This window comes from Phyllostomus discolor, chromosome 4 (genome assembly GCF_004126475.2).
Source record: "Phyllostomus discolor isolate MPI-MPIP mPhyDis1 chromosome 4, mPhyDis1.pri.v3, whole genome shotgun sequence".
Taxonomy (NCBI): domain Eukaryota; kingdom Metazoa; phylum Chordata; class Mammalia; order Chiroptera; family Phyllostomidae; genus Phyllostomus; species Phyllostomus discolor.
Window position 1 is genome coordinate 64,582,323 of NC_040906.2, and position 17,782 is coordinate 64,600,104.

The window sequence follows — 17,782 nt, forward strand, 5'->3', positions numbered from 1 at the left end:
TATTTAAGGAACTCTGCACTCTTCCCATTTTGTTATACTAGCAAATCACAGAATGTACTTTACTATAAGCTGTTTTTGAGTTATAAAATAGATGATCTATTTTGTACATGAAGTAAATTCTTCACAGTACTGGAGGAGTTAATTTGTGTTGTTATGAAATTTTGATTAGCCTGCAGTAAAATCAGAACTGTTTACCATGAGTGTCTGGATTCTGACTCACATTCTTCCCAAACAAGTAGTGGAATGCAGTGGAATGGAATGGGGGGCAGGAGGAAAAGTAATTTATGAAAACATGGTGCACCATAATTTTGCCATTTTTCTGCAATAAGGATGGCAAATGATTCATGGGATAAAATGAAATATTTCTCACTGTCATTTCAATGGATCTAAGATTTACAGCTTCTTAACTTGGATAGGAAAAACTCCGTATGCATAAAAATGAATTTTAAATCAATTAATGACGGGGATGAAAAACAAAAAAAATTGATTTTAAGTAAAGGAGAGAAAAATTAACAAGCAACAAATTAAAAGGGAGAAGCAGCGGCTATTTACTCTAAGACCTTTGAAGCAAGGAGGTTGTGAGAGGGAACTGCTTGCTTAAAAGAGGGCATTAGGGTCAGGTTAAAGAAAAGTGATACGTTGATCTGAGCTCATTACATTTAGACTGCTTAGACAGACACAAGAAGGTAGATTTTAAAGCAGAATCAGGTAAAAAACCCGCCTAAACTGATATTTTAAAATTGTGCAAAAGTTTGGCTCCTTTTTATAGTATATAAGGTTAAATCAAATAAAGAAATCCAGTGACTGAAAACACAACTCCCAATTCAAGATTCTCCTTAACCAAAGCTATTCCTTCACAGGTATCAGGGCCATGAAAACCATTTTGTTACACCTCCCAACACCTTGAGACACTGCACTGAAGGACAGCTAGCGGCAGCCACTGAAGAAGTGAACCTGGACTCTAAATTAGAGAGTCACTGAACTTGGAAAATGAGAGCAGATACTCTGCTCAAGACACGGAGTGGGCGTGAATGGCTCAGAAGCTAGTGGAACCAGTTGTGACATGCGCCATGCTCTGATAGCCAAAGTGGGCACTGTGAGACACAATCCTCCTCTCTCTTCCACTGAAACATCTACAACTAAGATACATACCTCAGCTTCCATGGTTTCAAGCAACTCCAGTGTGAAGGCAGTTAACTAATGGGGAAAGGATGGTAGGGTTTGCTAAGCAATGCAATTCGATGCCAAATGAGAACAAAGATGGCCTTGATAATTTTGCTAATGCAGTTTTGCTTAATCAAATAAATCTTACTACCCTGGATCAGGTATTTAATAAAATGCAAAGGTAATCATTGCTTTTTGCAAAGGGCCCACAACAGTCTTTGCACAGGATTTGCAGGACTATCCCGGTGTCATCATGGCTCACGTATATCATGTTATATGCACGTATTTCACAAGTTGGGTAGCTAATTAGAAACCTAAAATACAAAGTACAGCTACAAAAGGCTCATCAACTCCATCTCCTATACAGAAATCCCCTCATTATGAAGGCACCATATCAATTTAAAACTTCTGTTGGTCCTTCCTTCGCAAGTCAAATGTCATCAAGTGAAATCTGACAACAGTGATAATGTGCTGTTGACGAAGACTGCAAATATTGATGTTAGTATCTATTTCCCATAGATTATCATAAATCGTATACATTTTAAAAACTGAGAACAATCTATTTTGACAATTTTTTGTTGACAAATTTTAAAGGGCTATACAATTTGATAAGCTAGGTCAATGAACGTTTTGAGCTGCTATATTTTTTTCCAGCCCCTGAACAAGCATTTCATTGTTAACAAGTCTGTATGGGAGCTGTGGCTTTGGGTATTCTATTCAATTTCAAAGAAACTTCAGAAGCTCACACATGCCTTTGAGCATGCAAAACCAGGGGCAGTGCATCTAAACAACAAATGGAGAGTATGTTTCATATACATGTGTAAATTAAAACCTATAAAATAACATGGACATTGTAAAATTTATGTTAAAACTGATAACAGCTTTACTGATTTACTGACAATGAAAATATATAGCATTTTTTCTGTCAGAGCATTTATCAACACTTGGCAACCCTGCACTAACTTGACATGTAAGATGATCAAAATGGATTATGTAATCTTTCCCATTCATTTCTATTGATTTTAGTTATGATAAAATTCATCAGTGTGCCTGGGAACCCTCAGGCTGAAAGGCTCTAGGAGACAAAAAAAAAAAGGGGGGGGGAGGGGGAAAAAAAGAATTCAGCCAAGTTATAATAGGATGAATATAATTTTAGAATAGGATTGCACAAATACAGAAGTCATGCCCTAAAGGCTGCAGCAACAAATTAATACAAATAATCCTGGCAGTTTCATAAAATTACATCTCTCTTGGCAGTGATTTACTTTTGAGATCAAATTATAAAATTTCAATCTACAAGAATTAATGTGTAAGTGCTATTAAAAACAGTTTGTGAAAATATTTTCAAACTTTTTTAAAAACTTCAACAGTAATCAAAGTTATTTCTCTGACTGCAAGTAACATCAAAATGCCAGCAAATGGACCGTTTTAATCACTTTTATTGATTCATGCTTTCAGTTCTTATTCAGTTAAAAACAAGGCACATTAAATACATCCTCTTATTGCTCTATAAATGCATGCAGCTCATTCCGTATATCAAAAGTAATAAATAATGGCGATAAAACACCAAGACAGTTATAAAAATGACAACCCAGCCTCAAACATAGTATTTAACAGTCCAATCTAGAACAATAACCCAACACGATACATAAAAGTGCCACATATGAAAACATGCGCTGTGTATCTCCACCTCAGTACTGGGCTTATACTTGATATTCTTTAAAAACACAGTAGGGCTTTTTTACTCCCTAAAAAGGGGTAACATAATGCAAAACAGTTCGAGTTACAGCATTATTGATGTCAATATTACTATATTCATATGCCAAAAATCTTTACAAATACATTAAAAAGGAAATAAGATTAATGATCATTCTTACAGTATATTTAGTAAAAGTCAGAATGAAATTTTCATTGTAGAAAAAAGTAAGCTACATAATTTGAAACAGACAAAAAGAAGCTAGAAACTAAAGCAAAATGGGGAGCATGCATTTAATAGTAGAGACCCTAAAGTTTCAGTCAGTATAAATTGACTGAAAGCAAGAATATATTGCAAACAGCATGATGGATATGAGGCAGGCAACCTTGGCTTAACAAATAATCCAGCATTATCACTACTGTTATGACTGAGGTAGGGATGCCTATTTAAAGGAGCATCAGCTCTCCACCATAGATGGGGGTTCCTTCACCTGAATCCCCTTAAAGGCTCTTGAAAGAATCACTTCATGATAAAAGACAACCTCCGTACACCCCACACCCTATCCCCACCCCAACAGAATTACTTACATCCTAATTATGTGAAAAGGAAAAAAAATTCTTTTGCACTTGGGGTAGGTTTTTAAGGGGCTTATCCCCCTATTTCTTTTCTCCTTTTCTGAAGTCACATTTTAAAAAAACCTGTACAGGTTAATTAAGAACTAACACAAAAATGTAGGGGTGCTTTATTCACAGTAAAGACTTGGAACCAGCTCATTTCCAAGACGAGTCTCTAGGATTGATGAAGGAGCGTATGTTTTAGAATTAGCAGATTTTAAGCAAAAGCAAATATGCTCAAACGAAGAAAAGTGTGCTCTTCTTTGTCCTTAAAGGAACTTCACTCATAGCAAAGCGTGCATAATAAACAAGGCCTGTGATACAAATGCAGCTCTGCCCCGGCCAGTCAGGTTTTAAGCCAGATCCCTACTGTAATGGATTCGGGGAGGATACAAGTCATCCTCATCATGCTCTAACTAGAAAAAGAGAGAGGGGAAAGAGAGAGAGAGAGAACAAATGTACAATACTGTGGTACATCATCTGTAATGTTTTAAAGGGCAGCTCTTCTACTCATTAAGTGTCACTGGATTCTAAACAATGAAATTTATTGTCTGGATAAAAAAAAAACACTAAACTACAAAGCCGCATGCTTCCACTATTAAAAAAATAAAATAGAAGCCAGTGTAAAAAGTTCTCACCCTGAACGCAAAACTTCACAGTGGTACCTGGGAGCATTACTTGCTGTATTTTAGATTTTCCTTTCAAAGAAGCAAATCTAAAACATCCTCTTTAAAATCAAAAGGAGTCAAGATGCTATCTTACCTGCATTTTGGAGGCGGGGGTGTGTACTTAAGAGAATGAATTTCCAGTGTTTATATTATGACATACAGACTCATACCCCACTAAAATGAGGCATAAAGATATTCTACGACATTGACATAAACAGAAATAATGGCACAAAAGTGTTTTATGTACCTTTTTAAAAAAACTAAAGCTCTATGTCCGCACAATGAAAACCTGTCATTAGATACAGGGTTAGATTTCCTATTACCTACGCAACCTGATCTTGAGACACAAAGTAGGTAGTTCACAAGAGGAGGCACAATGATTGGTTAAAATGCCACCAAAATATTGCCAAAGCATACCAAAATGACCCTTTAAGTTGAACACATTATGTGTTAAATGCAATACAGATTGATTTTTGTTTGTATTGTGTCTGTGTGTGTTGGGGGAAAATGTGCGTGTTGTGTTTGTTTTTATTTTTTCTTTTTTGTTGACTGAGAACTTTTCCACTGAGTAAAGAATGAGAGGGGCTTTACAGTAACCAAAAAGATGTTGAGTGTAGTGCTTTTTTACAAATAATTGTAAATAAAGTCACCTAAGGGCTATTTCTCTCCTCGTTAGTATCTGTTTACAAATACTCCATCCAAACAGATGCAATAAACTGAGCAAAACAGGTCATGTTTGACAATATCACATGCCATGAGATTTAGGATTAAAAATTGTGCTGTGACATGTAGATATATAAACATAGGTTTTTAATTCTTAAATTTGCTATTACTGTAAAGATTTGAGAAATTCAGTCTCAACCCATTACATACAATTTATCACTGAAATGCTGGTTTTAAAGTAAAAAACAAAAGCAAAGATCTTCATGGCAACAATAATAGTCAAAGAAAAACCAGCAGTGACTGAGGGAAAAAACGAACTGCAGAGATGAAACTATCACTGTAACTCCCAGCAAATGTCAATGCTATCCTTATCTTATACCTGCGATTCTGGAAGCTTTCAGACTTTCTCCTTCAGATTTGTTCCTGTAAGCAGATCAAAATTTCTCTGTCCCTCCCTAGTTTTGCCAGTCATGCTCTGGATATGAAATTGTGCAACTGTTTGGATGGGGGAGGCAGACAAGCTGAAGGAAGAAGGAAGGGGCTCAGAGGTAGGTTTCCAGAAACTATTATTTTAATAATTCACTCCCAACTCAATTTCTTTCAGGACAAATAATATTTATAAGCTTAATATCCAGAGCTTTATGTACGTCACAAAATTTTTCCAGCATTTTTTTTTAATTTCAGCCAAAGTATTCTGCCTCTAGAATTCAATTAGAATAAATAAACGAATACACAAAAAGGGAGTGTGTCAAGTCTAACAGGTCAAAAAATGGATACAAAATATTAAGTCAGTGCGCATCAAAAATGAGAAAAAAGATAAAATACACTTTTTAGAAGCTAGAGTGAATGGCAAATACAAATAAAGGGGTATACATCAACATCCTAAAGCTTTGGAATGTTTCCCAGTGTTAAAAAAAACAGCAGCTATCCATATCCACTATTTTGGAGTGCTGTATTTTGTAACTGTTGTTACATGACGATTTGTTGTTCTTATGTTTGTTGGCTGAGGATTTACTTGCTCACACTCACAATCCTCCACAACTTCGGTCCACCGGAATGGGAACTCGTCGGTCCAGGTTCTCTTCTGCTGTTTTCATTAGTATCGCCAGCCGGCTTCCAGACACTCTGCCTTTCTGAATAGCACTCATCAGCTTAAAGAGAAAACATATGACAGACTCAGAAGGCAGGCTGGCATACTACCTTTTTCGTGGAATTTTAATGGTTATCTTTCCACAGGCAGAGGTCATTAAGTGTTCCACCAAAAGCCACAGCAGGTCCTACAGCTCAAATAAGCATACAATTTTTTAGTGTTTCAAAAATGGGGGGTAGGGGTAGGTAGTTCACCACTACTGTAAAAACTACACACTACACTTACCTAGCAAAGTCAGTCTGCCTTTAAATGCAAATCAAATGTATTAGTTTTTTGCCCCTTAATACGCTTAGGACACATATTTTTTTGAACAAATCAAATATTGGATCTTAAGTTCCATTTAAAAATCTTTAAAAAGAATCTCAGGGATTGAACAAAGACAAACCATGATCTATATTTAACTACTCTTTTTTTTACTGTTACTGTACTTGACAACTTCAAGTCCTCTAAATCCAAATTCCTTAAAGACTTGATAAAGTAATTTACATTTAAGTCCTTGAAAATGGACCTAGAGATCTACCTTAAGAATTAAAAGCACTCCACAGCCCAGATTTTAGCTAATTCATTTTTATCCAATGGATAAAATCAGAATTAGTCTTGAAATTACATGCAGTCAGCGGGCAAAGGCCTCTAATCTGGAAGGCACTCTGCAATTATGAGCTTGGGTTTTTTTTTCCTTTTCAAGTTTATGTTTTTAACTATTTGCTTTTCTTGGTATCACTCCCCAGTCTTTTGAATTATTCATTTTAAAAAGAACTGATTTAGCCATTCACCAGGAAAAAAAAATACACACACACATACACACATACACTCAAAAATATTTTCTAGGGCTAGTTTTTAGCTCACAGAGATACATTCCTTTAAATGGCTCTGAATAGGAGGAGTCAGAGGCATCTGCCAAGATGCTGGATCAGAATTTCATGACCTTATTAAAAGCTGTTTCACAAGCTACTGCTTACTAGAGATTGACTCCTACATGCAGAAGTGGCATCAGAGCACAAACCTAAAACTAAAGCCATATAACCATGTAATACCTACAGTGAACCTTCCATGAGGATTACTGAGAATCCAAATCTACACTAAAAATGCTGTTTAATGAGGTAAAAATGGGCTCCTAATCTTAAGGAAAAAATATTACGCTTAATAAAAACCCTGAAAACATACTTTACATATGATGGCTTATGTAACATAAACAATGCTGACATCTAAAGACAGAACAATTTATTGTTTATTGTTTATTTCTCAGATCCCATGAAAACCTTCAAAGTTTATCAGAGCTAACAAAACTGATAAAGCTGGAGTTTTTTCTTTATCCATACACATTACATGATGTACCAACCTTTAAAAATTCAGAGTCTATTTAACCATAGTACAAGAAAGAAAATAACATTTGGGTGTGAATATATTTCATGAGAAATACGGTCAGCATTTTTTAAGTTGAAAATTACACTGTATATTTGTACTTAGTAGAGGCAAGAATGGTCTCTTTCATTAAGAACTGGACAAAAAATAAGAAATACTCAATTATTAAAAACTGTACAAGAAAACCTGCAGGTGGTTTAAATTATTTTCTGTATGTTTCACTCTATTGTATTCAAGAAAATTACTTAAAACCCAAACCACATAGGACATCCACAAAATTAGATTCTTACTGTTTCTAAAATCCTAGGTCTTCCAACCCTAAATGCTGCTGTTTATGTATAATACACATGAAATGAAACATAAACTATTTCTTTAAAGTTTTCTAAAATCCTGGCACAAATAATAAAATATTCTCAAAAAAAAAAACTAGCCAAAAATGTATTAAATGGTTCTAGCTGTCAAGCATAAATTTTAAACTTAATTTAAAATGTGCACTTGGTTAAACAGTAAGCTAAAGAACTAAACACTCTTTTTTGTAATGCTGGACACAACCTGTGAAAATTTTCTGCATTTAGATTCAACAATGCTCTTATCTGCAGCTCATCTCCAGAGAGACAATTACCATTTCCTTTGCCTTGATCTTGTTTGTTTAACTTGACACAGTGAAGAAAGGGCTGACATTGACCAAAATCCCCAGCATTAATTTATTTCATGTTCAGCATTCATCATTGCCATGGCAAGCAAGACTTGGCATTCATTTGAAATACCTGCCCAAGAAGCACAACAGAAAAACCCTGGCTGCTCGGAAGCCAATCATTCTTCCTGTGATCTGAGTCCTACAGATGGACAGCCACGAATGATGCACAGGGTCACTGCATTTGTCTCCTCTAAGGAATGACCTGCAGCATCCACTTTGAAGTTAAAGTAACAAAATGTGTTTCCTTCATGGTTACAATTAAACAATTGAGGCTTGAGTAAGTGAAAATAGAAATGCTTGGATTACATGGTCTTGACCCCAGAAAGCATATTTCCTTTCTTTTGTTTTTCACGTTCTTTATAATGTAAAAATATAGTAATTACATTTCAGGTTCTCAAGTAAATATGATTCTCAAATGAATGGAACTATGATTTTTAAAACTTTTTCCTTTAAACACTTATTTTCCACATTAGAAATGTGTCCCTTCTTGAAGCAGGTGTGGTCCAGCAGTGGTACTCCATGGCATACTTCTTAAAAAAGTACTTCTTATTCACCCCTTTAAGCCATAATTAACTTGAACTTAATCTAAATGGCCCAACACGACAGAACGTGTCTTACAAGAAGACAGGAAAAGAAAATGCACCACATGGAGAGCCTTATCCTTGAGGGCACACATATCAACCTTTGCTCGCTGCAAGCTCTCTTTTTTCTTCAGAACGAAGGACTTAAAACTCTATTGTTGAACACACACTGACAACCAAAAGACAAAAAGCAAATACATTTGTTTCCTTTCAGTACAACTCACCTGCAAAAATTCATTGAGTTCAACTTGTCCATTTTTGTTTAAATCTACTTCATTCAGAATCTCATGTAGTGTATTTTCATCCATTTGGACATTGATACTCTAAAAAGCACAAAAATAACATGGTTTAACTAAAAATCATGCAAATCCTTTTAATATTACCAACTTTTCAAAAATTAAAAGAAAGTACCTCTAACACACGCTGAACATCAACGATGGTAATAAAGCCCTTTTGGTCTGCATCAAACTTGTGAAATCGCTTCTTGTACCTGGAATACAACATTGAATAATAGAAAAATATACTTATGTAGGTGAAGAAAAAAAGACAAACAGAGAAACTTAATGGAAGTACCTGTCGATGTCTGAGGGCAGTAGGCTAATTTCAGAGCGATCTGTCAACTGTTCTGATCGAGATTTATAGCCCATTTCATAATACAGAAACTTCCTGGCTGTTTCAAGTTCTTCCTAAAACACAGACACACACACAAAGGTGAAAGATTCATAGAAAAAATTATTGATTTTTTCTTTTGATTTTCTAAAAAGAAGCTAGCTCATCCTCACCTACCTGACCAGCACACATTTTCATTTCTTCCAGTTTTAATGAAGTATTATTCATAAACGGTAAACCCCACCTACTTTTGGTATATAGTTTGACGTACACTATACCATGATCAAGACATCAAACATTCTATCATCCTAAAACACTTTCTTTGCTTGTTTGCAGCTCATCTCTCCCCCTGGCCTCTAGTCCCAGGCAACCACTGATCTGGTGTTTTGTCACCCGAGTTTTGCCTTTTGAATTTCACACAAAAGGGTTCACATAGCAGGTAGTCTTTTGTGCTTGACTGCTTCTGCAGCGTAATGAATGATTCTAAGATTCATTCCTGTTGTTGCATGTTTCACTACTTCGTTTCTTTTTACTGCTGAATATTCTTCCACAGTATTGACTAACAAAATCTATAGGACCAAATCCTTGTGGGTTTGGAGACAAAAAAGCAATTAAATGTAAAGAAGGTATCTAGGACTTGAACAACTACTAAAACGTGGCGTGCAGAACATCAAGACAGATGTCACCATAGTTATTCTGAAATTCTGTCACTAGGATTCCAATAGCTGGGTTGAAGTCACAGAATAATGAGAACAAACAAGCTATCCAGACTAGTTCCTCTTCCTGTTTTCAACGTCCCAGCCACAACTGATAGATACTATTGCTGAGGACAGTGTCATTCAGAGTTTTCATCATATTTGCCTCCCATCTAAGAACTTTCCAAATGACTCTACTGTACTGTATGTTGTTCATAAATATCTCTTTCCTCCCTTATACCTACACTAGTATATAAACGCTAAGAGAAGAGTATAAATCAGAGAGACCTGAAGATAACCTGGAATGTGGAAAAGAGCCACAACAACTAACATGCAGCCCTTGGGTAATATGAGTGAAAAATAAGTGCTTGCCATGGTAAGCTAGTAAGATTTTGAAGTCGTTTTTAATATAGTGTAACTCAGAGAAAGCTCACCAATATACAAGTCTAAATTCCCCAGACTTCTCATCAAAGGGTCTTATGTAGGTGACAAACGCCTTTGCTCCTTCTTCTTAAGAAGACAAACTAATTTTCTGAGATTATGACCTCCCTTCTTTCCTTTGTCTTAGGAGAAATATATAATATTTACATGTTTAATATAAATATATAAATAACATAAATATATATTATAGTAAAATAGCAAAATAACTATAGTATACATAGAATTAAGAATGCTAAAATATGTCAGCTTATCTCAGCTTATACATATAAAATGCATACTATATACTATAAATATATACTACATGATATATACCATACATATACAAACACAACACATAAGGTATATATAATATTTGTAAAGTCACAAAGGGCATTCTTCACTGACAGTTTACTCTTCATAGAAGAAAATCCACCATTAATAAAAAACCTTTTCCCATCGTATCTGTTTTACCTGGTTATGTTCTACCAAACTGACTCCAGATTCATTTCCCTAGAAATAGCATCACTGATGCTTCCCTGCAAGAACAAGCTCTTTTTTGACTCATATCACTTCATCACTTATGTAATTTATCCATACTCTATCAAGCAAGGAATCATGGAATTTCAAAGTTGGAAGGGATATTCTCCTAGAATTTACGCCATGTATCTCCCTAACCCCACATTTTCTTTACAACATTCCCAAAATGGAAAATGAGGTCTCCATGGAAAGAACTCTTACAATAGAAGAGTAACTCAATGACACTGAAAGTAGCTCAAAAGGGATGTTGCGATTAAACCCATCTCTTTGCAACTCCTCCAATTTGTTTGGGACTTGCAGGTACCCAGGAAGGAATAACTCTCAGCTTCACCAATCTAGAGATATGATTTCTATTAATGTAGCTTAAGATTGCAATTGCATTTGGGGGCAGCCATGACCCACTGTTAACTGCTATGCATTCACAGATAACAGAAACCATATTTCATCTTCGCATGTGCTACTGTTAAGCCTTGTCAAATCTATCAGGAATGGGTGAAGTTGTTTTTCTACCTATTGCAATGTTTGCCATTTATCTCTATTAAATTATACCTAATGAAATTTTACCCCTTACTTCCATTTGTCATCAAACATTCACTCTCCATCCAGTTTCTTATTATTAGTATACCACAGACGCATGCCATCAACCACTGTAATAAGCACTTGAAGCAGGGTAGACTAAGTCAAACAAAGGGCAGAGTCCTCAGGACGTGCTTGCTACCAGAGACTTCTGAGGCAAACAGTGATCATTTGATTAATTACAAATCCACCAATTTTAAAAAGACATTACATGGGCCTTCATAAAATGCTTTAAGAAATCCAAATACATTATGTCTATCACAATTTCCCTGATCTAACAACCTTATTAATCTTTATAAGAAAACGAGATATCCAAAATTATTTTTCCTAAGCAATTCCTTACCAGCATTCAGTGATCACTACTACACATCTTGTGAAACGCTGACAAATTTAAAATGCCACAATCTAGAAACTTTCCAATAATGATGTTAAGACCACTGGTTTATAAGTTATAAACTATTTTCTCTTTTCCCTTTTTGGAATTTGGTACTGCATTTGCCCATCATCTGTCTTCTGGCTCTGTTCCTATCTGCCGCAATATTTAAAGCTCAACAGTGGTTAAATAAATTCCATCTGCAAATTCTCTGAGCACCCTGAGGTATAATTTTTCTGGGTTGGCATACAAACTCACTTAGAGCAACCTCCTATTTGAACATCTATTTCCTCTTACCAATATTTATTTTGCTCTTTTCACACTGAAAATCATTATCCTTGACCAAAAAGAAAAACAATTTGGTATTAAACTCTAAGTTGAAAAGTTCTCCCTTTTCTCCAGCATTCAAGAATATGGTGCCAGACTCTTCAAGCAATAATCTAGATAAGGTCTCACTTGTATTCTTTTCCATTTTTAAAAGTTATTTTTTGTGCCCTTAGCATTTTTTCCAACATTCAGTCCATCCCTGACAGTTTTCATATACATCTATGTTATTCCTGGGTACTTTTTCATTGTTGAGAACTTGTCTGCCATCTGTTTTAAATTTGCTATTTATCAACTTTTTTTTTCAGTCACTCCATTTCTTCACTTGCTTTTTCCTCACTGAAATCACTTTTCTTTTTTGAAAGAATTTCTTTTTGCGATACTCTCTCCATCTCTTTAAACAGCCTTCTCTTTAAAGTCTCTCAATGAAATGTATGCTTTGCCTGAAAGCTATAAAATCTCCTTACCAAATACTATGGCAGGATCTCAAAATACTTCCCAAAATACTTTCTAGGCAATACTAGTCTCTCCCCCAGCCCTTCCAAAAAGTGAGAGATGAGTCTGTCTCTCAGTAAGTTCCCTTTCGGAGACCAACAATGCCCAGAAGCATTTTGAAGGTACCAAATTATCTACATAAAGAAAATGGTTTCCTTTGTTTAATTCAAAATATTCTAAACTCTTTTGAATGTGCAGTCATCTTTTGACTTATATTATTTAAACCCTGGGGGACACAATTTGGCAGTGTCCCATCTTTTAACTATCTCCAGCAACTCCCCTCTCAATCCCCAGCCCCCTAGACAACACCTTCCTCCCTAATTCGTTCTTCCAAGTTGGCTGATTTTGAATGACAGTTCTCTAAATCTTTCTCTACATTTTGGAAAACATAAATACATTTCTGAGATATATATGTGTTATAACTACTCAATTAGATTTCAAGATCCTTGAAACTATAAGCTATTTATTATTCCCCTAAAATATCTGGTATAATGCTCAGTAGACAAGTCACTCATTGAGTATTGACTGGTGAAAACAACCACAATTCATCTACAGAGAGTTATTTATCACCTTGTTCCTCTTTCACTTTTGCAGGTTAAATAATCCCAATGCTTTTAACCTTTTCTCAGAAGTCCAGCTTTCTAACCTTTAATTCTTTTTTCCCCTTCTCCTTTGTTCTCTCCAGACTGTCCACAGACCTCATTAACACTCCAGTGTCTCAGATACTAAGTAATAACTTTAGGTCTTTTATTTCTGTTACTTCGTTGAGGGGGATGGGAGAATATCCCTGAGTATATAAATCTGCTCATAAAATTTGAACTGAAGTTAAATCTAGTTTCCTCAGGAGGGCCGAACACCAGTTTACAGAATTTTCTTCCTCCTCTCTACCTCCTACAGCTTGAATTCCTGGCACAAAATATCTTCCTGCATATTCAAATCATTCCAACCATAATTTCTATAGGAACACATTATCCTCAGTCCCTCTATCTGGTAAAAATGACTGCCTCTATATGTAGCTTCAGTTGATCAAACCAAAACTCAAAACAGGAAGAGCAAAAAAACAGTCCAGTTAATGCAGAGTAAGTTCCCTTTTGGAGACGGACAACGCACATAAACATTTTTAAGGGACCAAATTATCTACATTAAAGAAAATGATTTCACTTGTTTAACTCACAATTTTCCAAACTCTAGGTTAACAGGGCAGGGTGGGGAGCGTGTGCATTCTAGGATCATAAAATCTGGTTTCACTTCCAGTTGCACAACTTACTAGTTGTATGAACTCTGATGGCCATTTACTCCCTAAGCCTATGTCCTCAACTCTAAATGGGGGTAAAAGTTTATGCCTGACAGAGTTATGGTCAAGGTTAAGCAGCTCTTTCAACTGGTGAATTCCACCAACAGCATACTACATTCATTGCAATAAAATTATAATTTCTCAAATGTAGGACCATTTCACCCCTGAAGACTCTGACTCTGATAGTCTAAGGAAAACCCTTGAAATCTTCCCTTTCCCTTACACATCTCAGGTGACGCTAACGTGTAACCATCTTTGGGAATCTATGCCAGAATGAGAGCAATTTAAGGTCAGAACCCATGCCCAATCCTTCCTTACATACCTGACATAGATGCTCAATAATGTTCATTCACTCATTCAATACATATTTATCTAGGGCCCACTATGTGTGCCAGGCACTGAGTGCACAGAAACAAACAGATCATGTCTTCTCCTCCGGGGAGCTTATTTCCTGGAGGATACGCAGACAACACATAACTAAATACATGGTATATTAAATGGGAATAGATGCTAAAGAGAAAAATAAAGTAAGAAAGGTATAAAAAATGTCATTCAGATGAAGGAAAGGGCTCTTGTATTTAGCTCCATCAAGGATGGTCTCTCTGGAGTAGAGACCAGTAGGAAATGAGGGAGAAGGCTGTGAGTATATCTAGGGAAGAAGATTCCCAGCAGAGGCATCAGCAGGATGTGAGTGAAATAAAAGCAACTTGACCTGTGGGTTGGAGGGGAGTGAATGATTGGGAAGAAAGACCAGGGGTCAGAAAGGTGGTGGCCAGATCATAATGACAACGCACATAAACATTGTGATGACTCTGGATTTACTGTGAATGAATAAATGGCAGCTGTTTTTTAGCAAAGGAATTGTTAATTAACAGCCCTCATTTTACTAATCCTATGGGCAACATTTGATATAGCAGATTACTTTCCTCTTCTTGAAATACCTTCTCTTTCCTCTTCTGGTCCCAACTCTCTCTTGACCCTTCTCACACCTTCTCAACTCCACTAGCTAGAACTTTCCCTGTCTCATGGATTCTTCTAAGCTCTGGAGTGCCCAGGGCTCAGACTTTGGACTGTTTGCTGCTACTAACCACATGAACTCCCTGGATCTTATCCAGTCTGATGGCTTAAATACTACTCAGACTTACAGGTCTGGTTCAGATGTTCCTCTGGATGTCAGAATGACATATACAACGATCTGGCTTAGGTTTTAATAGGATCACTGAAGCTGTTGGAGCAGGGACTCTGGTGTAGAGGAAGGAAGCTATTACAATAATCCATCTAAGAGATTCTAAATCAGGGTGAGAGCAGTTAAATGTGTTAAGAAAGGGCTGAATTCAAGCCATGATTTCAAGGTAAATATGATAAGGTTTGCTAATGGATGTAGATCAGGTTATGATACAACGATTTAGCCCTAATCAATCAAATATGAAATAGCTACTTATGGCATGGTGAGACATGGTGAGCAATAGTAGTTTGGGAAAGGTAGGAGGGGAGATCCAAGAGAGATAGTGCTGTGGACTAAATTGTGCCCCCCCACAATTTGTATGCTGAGCCTTAACCCCCAATGTAATGGTATTCAGAGACAGAGTTTTTGGGAAATAACTAGGTTTAAATGAGTCTTACAGGTAGGGTCCCCCTCGCCCTCTCTCTCTCTCTCCTCCATGTGAGGATGTAGCAAGAACGCAGGTATCTGAAAGTCAGGAAGAGGGTCTGTACGGGAATCCAACCAGCAGACCCCTGATTGGACCCGACCTCAGATTTCTAGCTTCCAGATTTGAGAGAAATGAATGCCTGTTGTCCAAGACACCCAGTCTGTACTATTCTGTGATAGCAGCCTGAGTAGACTAAGACAGGTGGTGTTCCAGAAAATAGCTCAAGGAGGGGGGAGGAATCAAGCATGACAATGCTGCTAGTTGAGTAGAAGGAAGATGGAGAGTTGACAAGTGTATTGAGCCACATGGAGGTTACTGGTAAGTATAACCAGAGCTACTACAAGTGGCAGCAAAAGTGCCTACATGGAATGGGTTCAAGAAAGACTAGGCAGGAAAGAATTGAACCAGTGAGCACAGAAAGTATTTTTTGAATGAATACATAAAAATGACTCTGCATATTATAATAGTTTGGTTTAAAAAAAAAACATGAAGATCTTCTGTTTATTACAATAAGCCCAGGGCTGTGTATGTGGGCATCACTGGCTTTCTTTTTTTAATTTGGATATAAATATAAATATAAATATAATGGCACAAATCAACATGCATTTGGTGGTCAAGCAGTAAAACCAAAGCCAACTGCTTTCCTACCAAAGGAAAATATTCAGGAGAGTGAATTTCACTGTAGATTATATTCTATGAGTGTTTTCAATGAATACCAGAAAAAGGTCTACCCACAATCATTATCTTTTTCAGGAACTATGACCATAAATTTGAGAACATTTTCCTATAAGAGATTTTCCAGAAGCAACCAACAAATTTTTGGTACAAGAATATCTTTCCAGTTTCCTAAGACCTGGCAGTATGAAACACACACACACACACACACACACACACACACAGAAATTGGCAAGAAATCTAAAGTCACCACAGAAACTATGCTAGCCTCTACTAACAGATGGAGACATTACATGTTTATAATGGTTACTATGATTTCAAAGACTTCTATATAATACCTGTTTTTTATAATCATCCCAATTCAGTTCTCTGCCCATCAGTTCAACAATTCTAGGTAGGGCTTCCTCTGCTGCCTGGACATTCAGAAAGGCCAGGCGAGTGCGGCGTGAAATCATATCCACTGCAGTGCAGGCATACTCCTTAATCCCATATTTCACCTGAGTTTGAATTAAAGTAAAATTATTACTTTAGGTATTTTTTAAGAGGAAATAAAGTTTTACTGCAAAGAAATTGTGCTGAGGAAGGGACATTTTTCTTTATAAACTCTGGTCTGTGGCAGGCATGAGACAAATAGTGTCATCATACCAGTGCCCCATTTGCCTGCCAAAGGAGGTTTGGGAACTGGGACAAATTGGACAAGGGTTAATGCCTTCCTTCTGACTAGAACCTGGCACGCTCATGCAAATTGCCTCACTTCTTATTTACCATCCACAGTAATCACATACCTCTTTGTTATACATAATATGGATGTTCATTTACATAGCTCAGCAGGCAAAGAACAAGTATTAAAAAGTTACGGTCTCATCTGTTTAGGGTGTCCAAAGATTTCAGTCCCAGGGTAATCAAATGACAGAGGCTCTGCCTTCAGTCAATAAGCAAATGTTTACTGGATACCAGGTTTTAACGTGAAGTGAATTTTAAGTAAATATAAAGCATGGTCCCTGGTTTCTAAAATGTGAAATCTTGATGAGAAACAAAGCTTAAATCTTTGAAAAGTTAAGTGTCACAAGATAGCACATGTGTGGTACAAGAGTTGTAAGTTCACAAAAGGGCAAACCAACTGTGAGTTAACAAGACGTGGGATAGCTCCATGGAAGAGAAAGAAATCCATTATTTCCTATTATTATTGTTACCATTACCAATATCAAGTTAGAGACAAAACAAAAATTTATAAAGGAAAAAATATGGGCTAAACAATTTATTTCAGGTTTTAGCTGACATGTGTATTAAAACTTAGCTATATTTTAATTTTAAAGATTAAAAAACCAGATGAATGGTATCTCATGCAGACAGAAAATAACCACACAGCCGCTCACATACCTCTGCTTCAATGTATGGAAATTCTGACACAAGACGCACTCCAACAATGGGCCACCTTTTTCCAGTCACACTTGCCATTTTGGCCACCTCAAAAGCCTTGTCACCATAGGTGGTGGCAAGATGCTGCGCCACCTAGAAAAACAAAACTGCATTAGGT

General features: G+C 36.4%; 1 protein-coding gene across 3 annotated transcripts in view; it reads right to left on the reverse strand.

Moving 5' to 3' along the window:
• Positions 1 to 2,586: 2,586 nt before the first annotated feature.
• GPD2 (glycerol-3-phosphate dehydrogenase 2) overlaps positions 2,587 to 17,782 on the reverse strand; it is a 137,545-nt gene continuing 122,349 nt past the window's right edge. For all 3 annotated transcript variants that reach the window (XM_028508637.2, XM_036023457.1, XM_036023458.1), the window contains exons 12-17: positions 17,626 to 17,757; positions 16,584 to 16,742; positions 9,169 to 9,281; positions 9,007 to 9,085; positions 8,820 to 8,918; positions 2,587 to 5,956 (exon numbers count right to left, since the gene is read on the reverse strand). In XM_028508637.2, coding sequence (XP_028364438.1) covers positions 5,831 to 5,956; positions 8,820 to 8,918; positions 9,007 to 9,085; positions 9,169 to 9,281; positions 16,584 to 16,742; positions 17,626 to 17,757 — 708 coding nt within the window. In that variant the 3' untranslated portion in view covers positions 2,587 to 5,830. The remainder of the gene's footprint in view (positions 5,957 to 8,819; positions 8,919 to 9,006; positions 9,086 to 9,168; positions 9,282 to 16,583; positions 16,743 to 17,625; positions 17,758 to 17,782) is intronic.